The sequence below is a fragment of the Branchiostoma lanceolatum genome, chromosome 19, assembly GCF_035083965.1.
Source record: "Branchiostoma lanceolatum isolate klBraLanc5 chromosome 19, klBraLanc5.hap2, whole genome shotgun sequence".
In the NCBI taxonomy this organism is placed as follows: domain Eukaryota; kingdom Metazoa; phylum Chordata; class Leptocardii; order Amphioxiformes; family Branchiostomatidae; genus Branchiostoma; species Branchiostoma lanceolatum.
Genome location: NC_089740.1, coordinates 5,374,449 through 5,394,360, shown reverse-complemented (window position 1 = coordinate 5,394,360; position 19,912 = coordinate 5,374,449). Strand labels below are relative to the sequence as shown.

Sequence of the window (19,912 nt, the reverse complement as noted above, 5' to 3'; positions counted from 1 at the left end):
GACAACAAGCTGGTATGGACTATCTGTACATACCTGTCGGACTTACTGTCGCCGTCATAGTTCTGCTAGGAGGGACGGCAGTTGCGGTTGTCATATATAAGCGACATGTCTCAAAGGCAGGACAAAATCCGGTCCACGGACAGCACGGTGTCATCATCAGTTCCCAACTCATCAGTAATCGGATGTACCAACACTCCGGATCGGTCACTGACGACGCCAGGGACCACGGAGAGACAGAGGGGGATTCAGCAAGACAGAATCCGGCCCACAGACAACACGGAGTCATCATCAACACATCTCAGCTGATCTCTAATAGGCTATACAACTCGTCTACAACTGCTGGTAACGACGCGGGAACAACAGAGGAAACCGAGCAGGACTCGGAGCTGACACCTTACCGCACTGTACCTTTCGATGCCATCGACAACACCCTGCGTATCGAGCCGTACAGCAGTGTCAATTTGGACGACATCCGCAACAAACAGACGAATGACGGCATGCACCCCCGTACATCAGACTGTATCCCTCCATCGCGCGAAAACCAAGACATCAAAGACGAAGATGATATAGAACCGTACGCTACCACACCTCTTGACCAAATCAGTAGTCGGATGTACCAACACTCCGGATCGGTCACTGACACAGCCAGGGACCACGAAGAGACAGAAGAAACTGAGAGAGATTTGGCAAGACAGAATCCGGCCCCCCAACGACACGGAGTCAGCATCAACACATCTCAGCTGATCTCTAATCGGCTATACAACTCGTCTGCAACTGCCATCAACAACGCTTGTAACGACGCGGGAACGACAGAGGAAAACGAGGAGAACTCGGAGCTGACACCTTGCCACACTGTACCTTTCGATGCCATCAACAACACCCTGCGTATCGAGCCGCGCAGCAGTGTCAATCTGAACGACATCCGAGACGAACAAACAATTGACGACTTGCACACCGTGAAGTCTGATGCTATCCCTCCTCCATCGCGCAGAAACCCAGATGTTGAAGACGAAGATTATATGGAACCGTACGCCACCACACCTCTAGACCAAATTGGTGACCCGTAGGATGAAATAGAGGCTCATTATAGGCTCACGCCAACCTGAGCCTCACTTTGGGGCATGCTCCTGAGCTGACGCGTGAAATTCAAAATGGCCGCCGCAATTGACAAGATATGTATTGCGTCAGCATGCGCCCAAATAGACACAGTGATGTTCATTGTACACAAACAATAGGAAGTACTAGTATTGACGTTTCCTACGTTCGTGTCGGCAGCCCTTTTGCTACCTTCTTCAGAAAATGATGACTGGTTCTTTTTACCGATTGCTAGGCGACGCTGCAATGGGCAAAATGTGATCTCAAAGTGGACTAACCCTGTAAATATGTACATTTCTTTATCAATGTATTAACTCTTAATTGGTATTGAGGCCATTGAAAATATACGGGTATGACTACAAGTAGGGATCTTACATATGTTTGGTCCACTTTTATCACCATCTTGAAAATGTTATTGAGAACGAGAACACAAATGTAACGTTATATATTCATAACTAGAAACTTTGTGTTTAGTATTATCAGTTACAGTTAGAAATGCTTCTGAAAAGTAGACGATAGCTGAATACGCTTTCGAGCAGGAATGTTGCAAGTTTGCTACCCAACCTGAAGGTTGGTCTAGTAAAAGGTAGATGTCACTTGATGGGTATAGTTACAACGAGTAAATGTATTACTACTAAGTTTATCTACCCACTGTACTCTGCTGTTGGGAAAAAGAATTGTAAAGTATGTATTCCATGATTCATTTGCTACAATATTCTTTTGAAAACCACGAGAGAGATAATGCCAATTATTTCATAGGCTGCCTTCGTTTGCATTTGTTTAGTGATTACAATGCGTTTCATTTGCTATACTTGAGTCCATACAATTTAAAAAAAAAGTTGTAACGTTACTTTGTGCGAAATAAAGAATCAGTTTTTGACGTACAACTTTCCAAGTTTCACTTTTATTTTGTATACGCCACGTCAGCAACCCCGTGAACAGGTGTCTTCTAAATAATATTCCCCTTCATTGCTCAAAGTTGCAGAACTGGGACTAGATGTTTCATCTCCTATAAAATATATACAGGCTTGGGATAAATGATTTTTTTTTTTTTTACCAACCTTTATTTATAAATGAGATCCACATTCAAATACATTACGTATAACAAGCAGTAATTAATTATTGAACTTCTCAAGATGCATTCCATTTCAAACAATATTAATGATAACAATATTTCTATCGTAGAGTAGAGTATCGTATGTACCTTAAATATACTTGCAAAATGTTAACTTCCCAAGTAATATCGATACGTCGATTTAAGACTACTCTATTAGAGACTACTCCAGAGCACCCTGTTCTGTAAGATAACATAGATTGAGACATAAATTAACATATATTTATTTACATTCTTGTGACTAGTCAAAGCGACCTTCACCGCAGAGCTTGCCGGGACTATTGAGGACGTTCATCACGGTATAGGGTAAAAACTCTGAGACGATCTCGGCGATTTCTCTGGTAAGTTGAAAAAAAATATACATTTTGTCCTTACAAACTCAATAATCACAAATTACCAGTAACTTCGATATTTTCTTATTTGCTATGTTAGTATCGATGTAAAGGATTCGGTTGATAATGTAAACACATCGAAATGACGAAAGTGGGGTGGGCCGATACTGTGCCCCCCTCCCCCATAATTTTCGTTACGTGCTGTAATATTCATGCCAGTTGACGTACGTTGACGTACATTATAAAGCAAGAGAAACCTTATAAACAACAGCTACTGAATTCGTCGTTACCAATAGTAACTATTATGATATGTAAATAAAGAATATTTGCAGAGATTGCCAGATACATATTTTTAAATATTCACTGAAACCAAGGAGCTATAGTCGCCGCAGCAAAGGTTTTGATGGATTTATCATATGAATGAAAATATGCTGTGCCACGTAACGAAAAATTATACTGTTGTTAAACGTTGATATGCGCAAAAGCTAGGTGTGACAGGCTGTTCAGTGTAATTGTAACCAGCTGCTGGCGCGCTGCGTGCCTGCGAAGCTGTGTGTTATGCCGAAAGGTGGTTATACCCGCTATACGGATACAGATACAGTAATGTATTTATTCTTTCAATTTGGATCTAACGATATAGACAAAGGGAGAAATGAATTTTTATAGGAACGCAGAGACATTTTAAGTAGGTTCACGGAACAACTTGACTGTCTAGACGTCTAAATACTGTTGAGTGTATAACCATTACTGTATGACAAATGGAAATGTTATTTGCAATATGGAAGTCAATGTGATCTAGATATTGAAACATGAGCTTTAATTAACAGCTGTGTAACTGTTGTGTTTTCAGGTGCCCCAGCTTGAAAGCCTGAATCCTCTACAGGTGAATTTACAATTTACATGTGAAACATCTGGAAACAAGAGAAGACACACACTGCAAGCATCCTTTTGCAAAAGAGCGCTGAACACTGTAACGCATGTGATAGAGAATCAAAATGGCTTCCTCCGAACAGCTCTCGCCAGAACAGTTGTCGACAGCCGCCGAACGCGCTTCCCCGGCACAACTGTCATTTTCCTCCTCGCTGTCTTCCCCGCTGTCACCGGGACAACCCCCGCCATTTTCACCTGTTGACCCGCAGCTGTACGAGCGGGATTACCCGCGGCTGAAATCGTGGGGGGAGCTGCGACAGTCCGTCCGAAGCACGCGGCGCCTCCAGACCAACCTGGCCAATAAGGTAAGGGTATTCCCATTTCCCAGGTTCTTTAGGATACTGCTACGAGGGATCGTCACGAGAAGGAATAAGACACGCAGATACAGAGAATTTTCCGTATGCACACACGCCACACGGGTGACCTTTCATCTCTTTTCGGCCCAGAACCCAGCGGTCCCGGGTTCGAATCCCCTGAAGCCACCGATCTTAAGAAGAAACATATTATGACGCTTCTAGGAAATACGATAGAACACCACCTTGCTACAATTCTCTGAATGACAGTTTGGTCTGTGATACAACAAAAGGATTGATGTTTACCTTTAAACTAAAGGAAAATAATGTGATTAATAATGTGATTGTGATGATGATGAATGTGATTAATAAATGTGATTAATAAGGCAAGGCATCCTCATTTGATTTTCAGGTGAAGCATGATGCTTTTTCAAGTAGCTAGTGGTAGTGCGATGCGGCTTCGCTACGGCTCGCATTTTTGGCCAAGCACACCGGGTCACCCCTACTCTTCTCAATAAGTGTATTTGGTTCTTTTACGTGCAGAGGTTTGACGCTTGAGGCTAATGCCGCCGGCTTTACGTCACCATCCGAAATGACGAATGCAATCCCTTACAACATGTCCGAGCTCCAGTCGACCCCGAGGATCGAATGCGGATTAATAAAGTGAAGGAAAATAATGTGATTTTCACCCCTCTTACAAAGGTCCCGCATAACTTCACCTTTGCGAAACTTGAGACGGAACAGGGCACCAGAACGAGGCTGTACTTCCTGGGCGTTCCCGAGAACCTGAAGGAGAACTCGCTGATGTACGTGGACGTGCCAAACGAGCCGAGTAGCGAGGTCTCTATGTTACCATGGCAACCACTCTTGGATTCCTTCCATGTAAGTAGTACTAGTACTACTACTGGTAGTTAGTAAATTGTACATGTTCAGAGTACATATTGTATATTCAAAGTATAAAAACGTTTAGTTATATGCTAGTCCTCTTTTGTTTTATACAAATTTGCAGTAATGCCTAAGTCCTAAAGCAGTATCTGTATGTGAATGTATCAGTGTTCTAATATCTTGATATATCATATGCATATGCCTAGATTCATAATGTACTTTCTTTCCTTTTTTTCCCCAAGGCAACGCCGTACATGTGTCAGTATTCGCGAGAGGAGCAGATGCTCCGAGAGCGAAAGCGAGTCTCGGCCTTCGGGATCACGTCGTACGACGTAGACATCGAACATCGGCGCTTCCTCTTCCCCGCCAGCAACAGTCTCTACATTTGCACCGACGACAACATGACGGTGAGTTGTTTTTTTGGCATCACCCCAGGGGAGGAGCCCATGGTATGCTATCAATTTGTAGTTGGACATATTCTGAAAATTCCTTCTGTCTCTACATTTGCACCAATGACAACATGACAGTGAGGTCTTCTACTTCTGATTTTTTGGCATCACCCCAGGGGGGAGCCCTTCGTTGTCTCAAGTTGAACATATTCTAGAAACTCCTTCTGTCTCTATGTATGCACTGATGACAATGAGTTATTCTACTTCTAGTCACTTCTACTTTTTTCGCATCACCCATTGTCTTTGTGTACAAAAAATATACATAACAGCATGAATAGATTAATTTACCCAGGACTTTACTCCACATACAATAAAAAGTATATTAATGAATTAGCTGCTAGATTGGTCCATTCACATCATGACTGCCAAAATTCTTCATAGTACCATTTCTTTGTTCATTGTTCTCTTCAATTTCTTTCATTTATCTTGATTTAATTTCGTGTTTTTGTCATCTGTTTTTCCTTGTCTTTGTCTATGGCATTTCTAGGTTTCTACAAGCCCTTACCAGAAACCTGTCATCAAGGCTACCTGGAGCTTTTATGGCCACAGAGAAGCCTGTGTTAGCCTACATCAGGTCCTGCATAGAGAGGGTAGATAGATAGATTGCAGGCAAATGTTGTAAATTTGCCATTGCAAATCTGTAAAGAATGTCATCCATAATTTCACGTGTGTGTGTGCTGCATAAAGACTTTATGATGCTCACAAATCTATAATTTCAAATAACAATGGCAGATGATTTTCAAACAGGAATGATTTTGCATGCTTTAAAAACCGAAGATGAAAAAGCATCTGATTCTAGCATGAAAGCTCATCTGTGTTGGTACATTCCATGATAAAGTTTGATACTTAACTTCAACACAAGCAAATGTAGCTCACCTTGAATTTTCAGTCGCTCTTACGCAGTGTTCTTTCTAGCCAGCGCCTGTCCTCTCCTCATTTAATGGAATTTTGCCGCTCATAACGCACACAAATTTTGCCCAACCCGTCATTTTTGATCGACAAAAATCGGTGTATAAAGATATATAGACAGAGCTTAGAATTTTGCAAAAACTCCAGAAGATCAGTGGAAGTTTGGGACGAGGCCGATCTAGATCCTTTCTAATGCCCGCCGGAAACAGCCAGACACAAAGAGTGCCGTGGTGGTTGCTAGTTGATAGTTGGTGGCCGCCGAAAAATTGGCGTCATGCGCCCCCTCCCCACTACAACTAGGATTGTCTCTTACATAATTAGGCGCTCGATGTGTTCTTCCCTCAAACAAAATTGAAATGACGGGTAAAAATTTTTGGCTGGCGAGAACGCTGCTCTTCAGGAGTGATTCAGTTACTCTGAGTACATGACCTCAAATAATTAATCATAATTGCCTGGCAAGCGATATCATTACCATCTTATCCTTTTAACATTATACTAAAAAAGTAAAAGATTGATCTCGTACATTCAATTATGTACATATAACTTGCACTTAAAATAAATTCTTTATCTTAGTGCTCTCTTGTCTGCTACATGTACACTGTATGTATATCTTGCTGTCTCTCCTTGTATTTGTCACTTATGATATTGTTTCTTTCTGTTTTATACTTGTATTGCCATGGTAACCCTTTTATGCAATGCATTCCATAGTTGTGGATTGTGCTGTTTATATGAATAATTCTGTCCAAGACTTTATTGTAAGTTTTATGTTATTCTGTATTGTACATATTGGTGAACGACGAAAGCCATTTTGTCACCTTTTTTTAAAGTGCATACATTTTAATTCTTCAAATTAGTTTTTTTGGTGTCTTTAGTATTAAAGATCACAAAAGAAATGAAACTGCTTAATTAGTAACAGCTTTTCAGCTCAGATATTATTATTCTTTGGGAGTGTCCAAATGAACTATGACTTGTATTTGTATGAACTGTACAAAGTACAATGTTTCTTACAGTACAAAGATTTTCCCATGAGATCAGGGTCAATACAGCTTGTACAATGGAAGATTTATTCTAAACAGAACAGGTTTTTTCATCTGTAAATATGCTGCCTGCAACACCTAAGAGATCTGCTAGGTGTCTCTGCTAACTGTAGCATCCTGTTTTCCTACAGGAACAGGCAGTGGTGCCAGAAGAAGTGAAGAGTCAGTGTGGAGCGGCTCGGATAGATCCTAAGATGTGCCCGTCCAACAACAGTCTGGTGGGCTTTGTCTCAAGCGGCGATCTGTGGATGTGTAATCTTAAAGATGGGGAGGAGAGAAGACTCACATTCGTACACAAAGGTAAGGTTTGTTTTTGGCAACTCTTCTGGTGAGGAGCCATTTCCTTTATACGTACTTTACAGCCAAGATATGTAGCCTGAAAGATGGGGAGAAAACTCGCTTTTGTGCACAAAGGTAATACTCGTTTTTGGCTACACCTCAGAGAGGAGCCTGTTTTCTTCGTAACATACAGTCCAGATATGTGACCTGAAAGATGGAGAGGAGACTCACTTTTGTACACAAAGGTAAGGCTGGTTTTTGGCAGCACCTCAGGTAAGAGCCTGTTTCCTTTAGTTACATTTTGTCTTCAGTGGAGACCTGTGGATGTGTAATCTTAAAGATGGGGAGGAGAAGACTCACTTTTGTACACAAAGGTAATGCTTGTTTTTGGCAGCACCTCAGGTAAGAGCCTGTTTCCTTTAGTTACATTTTGTCTTCAGTGGAGACCTGTGGATGTGTAATCACAAAGATGGGGAGGAGAGAAGACTCACTTTTATACACAAAGGTAAGGCTGGTTTTTGGCAACACCTTAGGAAGGAGCCTGTTTTTTGTCTCCAGTGGAGACCTGTGGATGTGTAACCTGAGACTTTTGTATACAACTTTTTGGCAACACCTCAAGGGAGGAACCTGTTTTTATCTCCAGAGAAGACCTGTGGAATATAACCTGAAAAGAGATGCAAAGGTTGATCTTGTTTTTGGCAACACTTCTGGAGTAGAGCCATTTTTTTATTTCTTTTGATTGCACCAGGGCTGCTGAACTAGAAAACTCTAGATCTACAAGGGTGTTACAGTACAGAGATTTAGGTTTAAATCCTTCCTCTGGGAGACTTCAGTATAAGTAAAATGAACTGTTTCCTTTAGAACATACTGCTTGCAGTACCTAAGAGTCCTGCTAGATGTCTCTGCTCATTGTTACACCCTTGCTATTCTTTATCTTCCAGGCTTGTCTAACCCAGCAGAAGACCCCATGACCGCAGGAGTTCCGTCCTTTGTGGTTCAGGAGGAATTTGACAGATACACTGGCTACTGGTGGAGCCCAACCTTCGATCAAAGTAAGTGAGAGGAAAATTCTGTTTTGTCCATAGTGTGGTATAGGCTATTTTACGTATGTGTGATGCTTCTAGAGCTAGGGCTTATTACAAGTATCCAAACAAAACATCATCTTGTTTTAATGGAAATTGTTTTCTAAAAGATCTAGCTTTCCAGTCAAAGCTTTGGAAGTTTGATTAAGCTTTACAGTTATACAAATTAAGAACCCACCACACTTATAAAAAAGAATAGGCGTCCTTTCTGGTGTGAGTGGATCAAATAAATCTGTCCGGATATGCAGCTTGTACTTTCCAGTACACAACTGGTGTGTTACGCCATGAGGCGGTTTACCGGGTATGCAATAAAAAACAAGCAAAAAATGTACTGTATATACTTACAATCGTCTATTTATTCATCTGACATTTGGATGCTGTCTCTCCATGTTTAACAGATAGCGATGGCAGCAGAACGTATAGAGTGATGTATGAGGAGGTAGATGAAAGTGAAGTGGAGATTCTACACATTGTCTCCTCCACTAACAACGAGAGGGGCGTCGACCACTACAGGTATCCTCGAGCAGGTGAGACACAATGGGAAAAGTGAAAGTGATCTTTAAGGAAAGCTACACAAGAAATTTAAAAGCCTAGTATACTGTGCTAAATATACCCCAAAGTCAAGTTCTTACTTGTTTCACATAAGTCCGTCATAGTTCTGGGATCTCCCACCGTTTGCAACTTGTGCCAACTGCTTCTCACCCAATGATTGAATTATGTGACGTTAGCATTCTAAGTTTCCCAACCAGACTGAATAGTTCTTTTCTGAATAGTGCTTACCGGAGGATGGATTTCGAGGAACTTTCCGAATTCAAAGCCCTTCTGAATTCAAAGCCCTAGCCTCTAAATTGTCAATCCCCTCAAATTCGTTGGAAAGTTCCTCGAAATTCCTCAGGAAAGTCAGCTTGAAAAGCATGACATTCTGGCTGGGAAATTTAGAACGCTGATGTCACATAGATTTTGATTCAGTCATGAGGTGAGAAGCCATCATCACGTTGCAAGTTGCAAAACTTGACTGTCTTGGGGGGTCGTCAAAATGGGAAGGCGAAAATTACTCAAGAAGGACTGTAAAAATTGGATGTTTTGAGAACAAAAATAGAGGCAACAGAACGAGCAAGAGAAATCTAACCATTGACCTAAAAAAAAAGGTTACAGACTCTGAGATTTTTATTTTGCATCCAGCAAATGTTGAATCTGTTTTTTTCCTAGGTACGGCCAATGCTACCAGCACTCTGAAGATGCTCGAAATAACAGTGGACTCCAGTGGAAAGGTAGGAAAATATTTTAGATTAAGGTAAGAAACATGAAGTCAAAAATATTGTAGGTAGAAACATGGTGTAAAGAATATTGTAGGTCGAAACATAGTTTAAAGACTAGCCGACTGCTGCCCACCCCTGTGTCAGGGACCCTACAGCAGTATAATCAAATACTGGATACTTCAAGTACATGTATTTCACAGTAGCTTTTTTAAAATTCCTTTCTCCTTGTATGGATGATTTTTTCAATGTGCAGATACACTGTCCTAAATCAAACAATGATTTAATGTTCAAGTCATGCACATACACTGTATATACTAATAAATTGTGTAAATGCTTGTACATGTATCTTTCTGAAAATTTTGCTGAACTTTTTTTCATATCAAGGTCAAAGACACCGTGGTTGAAAGACATCTACGAGAGTCTCTCCAACAGTTGTTTCCCCACATGGAATACCTGGTCAGAGCAGACTGGCTACCCGATGGCAAAAAGTGAGTCAAAACCTTAATCCACCATACTCTATACTGTTCATGTATATAGAGGTCTTTGCTACACAGAGTGAAGTTCTGCCAAAGTTTCTGTAAATCCTCAGCTACTTTCCTCAGAGCATAATGGACCCCACTGCTTCTTGCGCTATCATTTCTTCACGGAATTGACTTATATATCAGATAATATTCTTTCCAGAACCCAAATTTGATACAGTAGAGAGAAGATTGATGTTTTCAATTTTTCAACATTTCATATCATTTCATTTTGTGACATAATATAGGAGTTTTTAGTTGTTCTCATAATAACATGGAACAGGATACAGTACTTTAACTTACTTGTTGTTTCTTATTACTGTATGCACTCTAATCATAGCACTGCCTCAAAAACACAATGTAAAAGAGCTTTTACTACTAACAGTACTGTCCCTGGCATCATGTAGATTGAACATCAACTTGCAAGAAGCCTACTGAAGTAAACAAAGAAATTCTTTAAATTTCTTAATTTGTTTTCAGAGTCTGGGTCCAGCTGTTGAGTAGGAACCAGCAGTGGTTGATTCTGGCGCTGCTTCCCCTGGAGTTTTTCTCGCCCGCGACATCGGACAACGCCACGAACAGCCACGGGGAGTCCGCCACACCCCCAGTCTACCTGCTGTTGGAGGAGCACAGTCACATATGGGTTAATGTAAGAGGTCATCTAAGTACTTAACCCTTAGCACACTAAAGTAGCTGTTTGGCACCCAATTCCCTATTGGTTTAACAGAGTTAGGCAGCAGGGAGAACCATCAGATTTTAAGGGTTAAAAATCCCTGTAACATACTTAAGGAAGACAGTAATGTTATCTTGTGCTTTTCCTACATATGGTAAGGTATCCTGTACAGATTTGTGATTTAGCAATTATAGATATATAAATATATACATGTACAAAAAGTGAATTGCACCAGGATCTGTTGAATAATTTAGGACAACTTATTTCACTTGCAAGGTAATTAATTGAAAGTTTATTTCAGACATTGCTTTTGTAATTAGATTAAGATGAGTTGATAACTATCATTTAAAGCTGTCAAGTCACAAAATGCTTCAGCCATAGTTGAAAAATAGCAATGTTAAATCCTTGAAAGAGGAATGTACAAGTGTAGTGTACAATTGTGACTTGCCAGTAGTAAACTTAATGTTTAGTAGTATTTGTTATTGGCTATGATCAGGCTTTTAGCTGGGATTTATACACAGGGCATCCAGAAATTGTGGGTATCAGACTTCTGCAATTGTCTCTATATGGATTAACAATAACCTGGTAGCTTTGCATGTCAATCAATTTACATGCTGTCCCAGTGTCTGGTATGAGGAAAAAACAACAGTGGCAGTGTGTGGGGGAAACATATGTACATGTGTATGTAATAACCAGGGAAACAGGGTGTCCTCTGGGTGTCCTCTGCAAATAGTAGGCGTCTAATTTCCTTGTTTTCTTAGTGTAGGGCATCCAAAAGACGCCCTGACGTCCTGCTAGCTAATAGCCCCACTAACACTGGTGAGCTTTCATGCTAACATTTTTGTACCAAACATTTTTCCAGGTGCACGAACTGATCTACTTCTTCCCGCAAACGAGACCGGACGAGGTCGGCTTCATCTGGGCCAACGAGGGGACGGGGTTCCGCCACCTGTACCACGTGACGGCGTCCTTATCACCCGACCAGGCACAGATGGGCATGGAGGTGGAGACAGGTGGTTCAGGTGCACAGGAGATCACACACAAAGGTTTGGAAATCCACAAGTCTAAAATCATAAATATAGTTTCTTCTCTTAGGACTTGAATACAGGCAAACCTGTACAAGTGACCACCTCTACATAAGGACTACCTGGCCATTGATATACAGTCAAACCTGTACTTGTACATAAGGACCACCTGGCCATTGATACATGTGTATACAGTCAAACCTGTACAAGTGACCACCTCTACATATGGAATGCCTGGCCACTGACATACAGTCAAACCTGTACAAATCACCACCTCTATAGAGGTATAGGTATACATACATGTAAGGACCACCTGGCCAATGTGACCACTTTTTGGTGGTCCCTTAGATAATCTTTCCCATTGTCCAAGCGTTAAAAATCCTGTCTATAATGACCACCTGTCCACATAGACTAGATTTTATCGGTCTTCTGAGTAATCTTCTAATAGTAATAGGCAGTATTAATCTGCAATTGGAAAAGAAGATGCTATTTGAAAAGATACTGCTAGGAAACCAGACTTTTTTTTTCAATCCTATGTATAAATGCACAGGTCACTCCTGTATGATCCTTTTTAGTCTGTCCCAAAGAAGACAGGTGTTAAATTTTGGCAACACCCTAGGAGCGTAGCCAATAGTGCACTGTTAACATGTGTATTTCATCTGTTTATTGTTCTTGTTTCCAGCTGTGCAAAGATGTGGACTAACAGAGATCAGACAACTGACGGGAGGACAGTGGGTCGTGATAGGCAAACCTGACATGGTGAGCTCTTCACTTACAGAGATTCACACCTGTGGTACTCTCCAACCTTCTAGCAATAGGAGACAAGATACTTTTCAATGTGCAACACTGTTGCTTGTTAGAATTATGATTTGCACTTCAGAAAAATTTACATGCAAATAGCAGAATCCTACTGAAGATTTGAGAATTTTTTTTTTCAATTTGAATGGCCTCCTGAAATAAATAGCAATCATGCTGAGACTATACATTGACACTATAGATAAAGATATATTTCTGTGAAAATATATATATATATATGTATTATATATTTGGTATTATTGAACAATTTGCATTTTCTTATGCCATGTTATAATTGTTTCTTACAGCTATGGGTGGATGAGACAAGACAGCTAGTATATTTCATGGCAACCAAAGACACACCCCTAGAAGAACACTTGTAAGTTGTTGTCGTATTAGTTTCCGGATGCATCTTCTTGCCAGCATTACATATCTGATATTGGTAGCATAAGTGATGAGTATGGCATGTGGTGGCTATTGAAGTACATGTACACTACCAAAAATGATTTTTCTTGTTTTTTCTAGTTTTCTTCTTTTTACTTAATTCGTGGACAAATTTTCTTGAATGAAGAACTTCCATGAAAATGATAAGAATAAATAAGAAAAGCACAAGGGACCATTCCAAGAATCTTGTCTTGTAAATTCTCACAACAAGAAACATTTTCTTATTTTTCTTAGATAAAGAAATAATTTCTAGAAAGGATTTTCTCTCATAAGAATTTTCTAGAAATTGAAGTTAAAAGTTCTTGTTTTTCTTGTATGGAGAATCTATTTCTTGCCATGTGTAAGAAAATACAAGAATTTTTTTCTCCCCTATCTTCTTTTTCTGGTAGTAAGAAAAAACAAGAATTCAAGATCATGAAAACAAGCAACAACTAGAATTTTATTCTTGAGTGTTCTTTATTTTCGTATCAAGAAACCTTGAGAAAGAAATTCTTGATTTTCTTGGGATGTTTAAGAAAATAGAAGAATTTTCTTCTTGCCTTTCTTGAGGTATCCTGCTTAGAAAAACAAGAATTTTCAAGATATTTAAGCTAGAAGACAAAGTTTGAGTCATAACTAGAATAATATTCTTGAATGTTCTTGATTTTTGTATCAAGAACCTTTGAGAAAAAAATTCTTGCTTTTCTTGGGATGTTTAAGAAAATAGAAGAATTTTCTTCTTGCCTTTCTTGGGGTATCCTGCTTAGGAAAACAAGAATTTTCAAGATATTTAAACTAGAAGACAAAGTTCGAGTCATAACTAGAATAATATTCTTGAATGTTCTTGATTTTCGTATCAAGAAACTTTGAGGAATGCATTTCTTGTTTTTCTTGATAATAATACTTTAAGAAATACAAGAAATACTTTGAAATTCTTACTTGAACTCGTATAATATAATGGTTGTTTCCTGGCTAAGATGAGGCTATTGCAAGAAATAGAAGCCAAGTTAAATTTTCTTTAAAAATCTTGATTGTTCTGGCAAATATCTGCATAAAATTTTGACCAATGGCAACACTTGCCATGTGATCTTTTCCTAACTCCTGATTGGTGGTTTCAAATGCCACAGGCAGTTGACAGCAGGGCCAAAGCTCTGAGAAGTTCATGCCTTCAAGTGCTGTTCACTTCTAGTTCTATTTTGTATTAATTGAAGACTCAAGTCGGTTTCAAAGTCAAAACCCAGGTACAAGGGAACATATACAAGATGGGGATCATGGTCTGAGCCTGCAGCAGATGCCAAATTTTGCACGGAAACACTGGATAGCAGTATGGAAAAGGTAAGTGCCCCCCTCCCCACCCGACTGTATGAAAATCAGCTCAACTTTATTTATCATATGAAAAAAAAAGGTCAAAGGGCCCCTGGATGGTTTAATCGTCAAAAGCATCAAGCATTAGAGATAATGATAAGTATAGCCTCTTTGGGTCCAACTCAAAACATCTTTTTGGCCGATGAATTAATAGGTTTTAATCAAAAAGCGATCCGCACACATTGGAAGATTACATTCCACCTCTGAGGGATGGACTATTTTAAACGTATTGTTTCTGGAAAACATATGGATAGGTTAAAGAATGATAAAACATATGATGTGTTTTGTGAAGAAATCAATTCAATTCGAACTTTCACATCTAGAAGCTGGAAGTTAGTTAGCTCAACTCAGAAAGTAAAAATGAATAACATAGTCTTCATTTTTTCCCCAGATGTTGGAAGATGCCAATGGGAATGCCAATATGTCAACAGAAATGGGCTTGAAGGGTTTGGTTTCCATAGTCGAAGATGATCATCTGTTAACACTGCCAAGTCAGATGAGGCTGCTCTACACCACCTTCCAAGACGATAAAGAATTATATATTATGAAATATATCATATGTAATAAATCATATAGCATGTTAATTACATAGCAGTTTGTAATCTTTATGTCCTTTCAGTTTCAGTAGGCTTTGTATCAAAATTAGTTTTGGTATTTGTACAACGATATTGTATATAATGTATATTATTATAATACCTATTATTTTTGAAATATTACACTCAAAAGCTTTGCCAATGTCATTTTTTTTATACCAGACTCTACAATTTACAGAAATATTAAGCCATCAACATGTCATTTTAACTGTAACTCTTGGAGTGAGATTCTTATTGTAAGAACATCAGTCTTAAGAGTAAGAAAACATTTCTTGGTAGCAAGAATTGTGTTCTTGAAGTAAGAAAAGCATTCTTGTTGTAAGAAGATTAATCTTAGAAGTAAGCAAACATTTCTTGACAGCAAGAATTGTGCTCTTGGTGGAAGAAAAGTATTCTTGGTGTAAGAATATTAATCTTAGAAGTAAGAAAAAAATTCTTGGCACCAAGAATTGTGCTCTTGATATAAGAAAAGTATTCTTGTTGTAAGAAGATTAATCTTAAAAGTAAGCAAACATTTATTGACAGCAAGAATTGTGCTCTGGATGTAAGAAAAGTATTCTTGGTGTAAGAATATTAATCTTAGAAGTAAGAAAAAAATTCTTGGCACCAAGAATTGTGCTCTTGATATAAGAAAAGTATTCTTGTTGTAAGAAGATTAATCTTAGAAGTAAGCAAACATTTCTTGGCAGCAAGAATTGTGCTCTTGATGTAAGAAAAATATTCTTGGTGTAAGAATATTAATCTTTGAAGTAAGAATACATTTCTTGGTAGCAAGAATTCTGCTCTTGATGTAAGAAAAGCATTCTTGTTGTAAGAAGATCAATTATAGAAGTAAGAAAACATTTCTTGGTAGCAAGAATTCTGCTCTTGATATAAGAAAAGTATTATTGGTGTAAGAATATTAATCTTAGAAGTAAGCAAACATTTCTTGGTAGCAAGAATTGTGCTCTTGATATAAGAAAACATATTCTTGGTGTAAGAATATTAATCTTAGAAGTAAGCAAACATTTCTTGGTAGCAAGAATTGTGCTCTTGATGTAAGAAGATTAATCTTAGAAGTAAGAAAACATTTCTTGGCAATAAACAATCTTTGCTCTTGATGCAAGAAAAGTATGCTTATTGTAAGAAGATCAATCTTAGAAGTAAGAAAGTATTTTCTAGGCAGCAAGAATTATGTTCTTGAGGTGAGAAAAATATTCTTTGTATAAGAAGATCAGCTCTAGAGGTAAGAAAGTATTTCTAGGCGATAACAATTTTTGCCCCTGAAGCGAGAAAAGGATTCTTGATGTAAGAAGATAAATCTTGATGTAAGAAAACATTTCTCAGCGATAAGCATGTTTGGTCTTGAAGTGAGGAAAATATTCTTAGTGTAAGAACCTAAATCTTGAAAATAAGAAAGCAGTTCTAGGTATTAAGATTGCAGGTCTTAAGTAGAGAAATGCATTCTTGTTATAAGAACAAAAAACTTGAAAAGAAGAAAAGATTTCTTGGCTGTAAGAATTTTGGTCTTGAAGTAAGAAAAAACGTGTTGGTATAAGAACCTAAATCTTAGAAATAAGAAAGTAGTTCTTGCTATCAAGAATTTTGGTCTTAAGAAGAGAAATGCATTCTTTTTGTAAGAACATAAAAGCTAGCAGTAAGAAACCATTTCTAGGCAGTAAAGTTTTGGTCAAGAATACCAGCCTTTAAGTGAGAAATTAATTCTTAGTATAAGAACCTCAGATCCATGTGTCTGAATCAAGAATATACATAGAAAAAAAATCTTACTGCAAGAATTCCTTTCGGCAGTAACCAAGGTCATTTTTATAAGAAAGATTTTCTTACTACAAGAAAAAGCTCAGTAAGTAAAAAATTGCTTAATTCGTGGACAAAACCTTTTTCTTGAATACAGAAAAATTTGCTTGCATGAAGTAATATTTTTCTGTATGTAAGAAAAAACTAGAATACAAGAAATTGCATTTTTGGTAGTGTAGTAAGAATATTTTATGCAAATTATGACAAAGTACATTTTATTACACAAAAATAGATTTATTTTGCATTACAACTTTATGTCATATGCTCATTCTTTTGACAGTTCTACAACGATTACCATACATGTATATATTGTTTTGATAGACGTCATGAGATGAAGTTTGTGTGACTGAGTTAATTGAGAAGATTGCTGATTCGGGGTTTGTTCAAGTCAAGTCAAGTCAAAGCCTTTATTTTACTTCGAATGCTTGTTCGGCCATAATATGGCCGCTTTTCGACAAGGTCGAAGTGAAACGGAGGGGCAGGAGTCACGGTACAAAAATAAACTTAACGTAAACTTAACGTAACCGATATCAATACAATCATAGAATTTACATCAAAATAAATAGTTGAATAAATAATTAGATAAATAAATACATGAATACATTGTTGGCGTCTTACTTCCCGACAGATATGTAGTATCATACATGGATCCAGGGGAACCAGTACGGCTTACAGAACTGGGGTACTACCATCAAGTCTGGATGAGTCAGGTATAAAACTCCATCTTTCCCAATAAGTTAAGAAAACTTTAAGTCCTCACTTACATGTTGCATAGGGCAGCGTCCATCTCTGTTTCAGCAGCCCTTTGACCACCCAACTTTGTGCAATCATTACAGCAGGGGGCTAGTCCACTTGAAGTGGTGTGTGTGTTCAACTTCCATACTCTTTATTAAGTGCTAAGCAGAGAAAGTACCATTTTTAAAGTCTTTGATATGACTTGGCCGTGGATTGAATGCACAAGCTACCAAATGCAAGGTGAACACTCTACTCACTTGGCTATTGCACCAGTTTCTTAATTATTGATTTCTGCTAAAAATAATTATCTTTCCAAAAAGCTACAGACCTACCTATTGTAAGCAGTATTATCTTTAAATATTTTAAGGAAACAATAAAGTGGGGGGGTGATGAGTATGGCTTTATGTGTGCAAGATCTAATAAATGCTTCCATGTTGCATTGTGAAACATAGTCCAATTATTGTGGTTTAACTATTATTTTTATTGTCATGTTACTTGAACAGCCACTAAGTCAGATTTGTTGTTGTTTGTTTGTTTGTTTATTCAGGACTGTAGTGCTTATGTGTCGGTGTACAGCAGTGTGGACACCGCACCTGCCTGCATGGTCTACAGAGTAGCCAATCAAACTTCTCGTCTCATAGCCAAGCTGCTAGAACCCCCAAGTAAGTTATAAGATCTGTCATTGGTCAAATATTGTTAGACCACTTAATTATAATGCAACAAAGCTATAGGTACTACAAGGGACTAAGACATGGTAAAGTTTTATACTTACATATATAGCAAATTTTTTATAATCCTTGATTGAAAAAAGAATATTGAAAAGCCATATATTAAGGAGATGTTTGATTTTCATTTCAATGTAATTTGAAAGTAGAGACTTTAGATGTTTTCACCGGGTCTAAGTTTAGTTGTCTTTCTCAAGAATGAGTAACTGTTGTAGCGCAGATTCATTCAAATTCTCTTCTCTGCCTCCCATTGGATGTTTCATCATAGCACTTAGCCAATCAGCACTTAGGATTTGGGGGTAAATCATACCCAATGTAAACTGTTTATTTGCTGCAGCCCTTCCAGTAGACTACCACCCTTCATAATCTTTTTCAAAAAATAGTTGTACATGTAGCTCAGCTTATTCAAATCCTCTACTCTGCCTTCCATTGGTTGTTCAATCTTGGCTCTCAGCCAATCAGCACTTAGGATTTTGATGAAAAACTTATTGTTTACTTGTTGCAGTCCTTCCAGTAGACTACCACCCTCCAGAGTTGTTCCAGTACAGAAGTCTATCAGGGTACGATCACTACGGGTACATGTACAAACCACACAACTGTGCCCCGGGCAGGAAGTACCCAACGCTTCTCTTTGTCTATGGAGGACCTCAGGTTAGCACACTGTAATTCTTGAAATTTTCATTGTCTAAGATTGCGGTTTTCACGGTGACTGCTTCACCGCAAACTTAAAATCAGTGTTTCCATTATTGTACAGTATGTGACTATGGCGCTATCGCGAAGTTAAAACCACCACAAATACTTGATTCTGTCCCTACTGCGAAATTAAATCACCGCAAACTTAGATGCATTTACAGTAATAAATTACAGTCCAAACTGCCTAAGAAGACCACTCAGGGGACCGATAAGATCTGGTCTATGTGGACAGGTGGTCACTATAGACAGGATTCTTAATGCTTGTGTCAATGGGAAATATTATCTAAGGGATCCGGACCAATTTTTACTCCAAGTGTCCAAAAACCAAGGAAATATATTGGTGTGGCTATAGTTTGAAGAAACTTATCTTTTGTTTTATCTTAAAGTTTAGTCATATCTTTTGTTAACTTGAAAATTTGGAATCTCCAACAACAGTAAGAACTTTTGCATATACATGTATGTTTTTATCATATATGCACAGTTCATGAAAATGTATTATGAAGAATGTTACCTTATACAAATGTAGCTGCCAATGCTTATACAATGTATTTGTTTATTGCATGGTTTATCAACTTGTACATTTATCAATATAGAAGAACTCATAGCCACCACAATAACTGAAAATTCTTTGTTCCTTTTCTTAGGTCCAACTTGTCACCAATTCGTTCAAGGGCATCCGGTTCCTGAGACTACACACGCTGGCATCGTTAGGCTACGCGGTTGTCGTGCTGGACAGTCGAGGCTCCAACCACCGCGGGCTGCAGTTCGAAGGTCATCTGAGAGGGCGCATGGTCAGTGGATGGGCTGTGCCAAACTTTTTAGGGGGAGTGAGGATGACAAAAAGGTCTATTGGGGATGTTTCTGAAGGAGGGGAAAGTAGATAATTATGTGTCACAGTTTTTAACTATA

The 19,912-nt window shown here is 38.5% G+C and overlaps 1 protein-coding gene and 1 long non-coding RNA gene across 2 annotated transcripts in view; both read left to right on the top strand.

Annotated features, from left to right (window-relative positions):
• Positions 1-2,480: 2,480 nt before the first annotated feature.
• The window catches only part of LOC136424975 (dipeptidyl peptidase 9-like), a 21,649-nt gene continuing 4,217 nt past the window's right edge, over positions 2,481-19,912 (top strand). Inside the window, exons 1-17 of the mRNA XM_066413633.1 lie at positions 2,481-2,550; positions 3,392-3,776; positions 4,467-4,646; positions 4,892-5,056; positions 7,176-7,344; positions 8,265-8,375; positions 8,804-8,932; positions 9,615-9,676; positions 10,049-10,152; positions 10,663-10,831; positions 11,718-11,901; positions 12,563-12,639; positions 12,984-13,054; positions 17,479-17,560; positions 18,133-18,247; positions 18,816-18,961; positions 19,648-19,794. Coding sequence (XP_066269730.1) covers positions 3,537-3,776; positions 4,467-4,646; positions 4,892-5,056; positions 7,176-7,344; positions 8,265-8,375; positions 8,804-8,932; positions 9,615-9,676; positions 10,049-10,152; positions 10,663-10,831; positions 11,718-11,901; positions 12,563-12,639; positions 12,984-13,054; positions 17,479-17,560; positions 18,133-18,247; positions 18,816-18,961; positions 19,648-19,794 — 2,151 coding nt within the window. The 5' untranslated portion in view covers positions 2,481-2,550; positions 3,392-3,536. The remainder of the gene's footprint in view (positions 2,551-3,391; positions 3,777-4,466; positions 4,647-4,891; positions 5,057-7,175; positions 7,345-8,264; positions 8,376-8,803; positions 8,933-9,614; positions 9,677-10,048; positions 10,153-10,662; positions 10,832-11,717; positions 11,902-12,562; positions 12,640-12,983; positions 13,055-17,478; positions 17,561-18,132; positions 18,248-18,815; positions 18,962-19,647; positions 19,795-19,912) is intronic.
• LOC136424976 (uncharacterized) lies at positions 13,162-16,156 on the top strand. The gene is made up of 2 exons (XR_010753956.1): positions 13,162-14,433; positions 14,855-16,156. It is a non-coding gene; the product is annotated as an uncharacterized lncRNA (long non-coding RNA).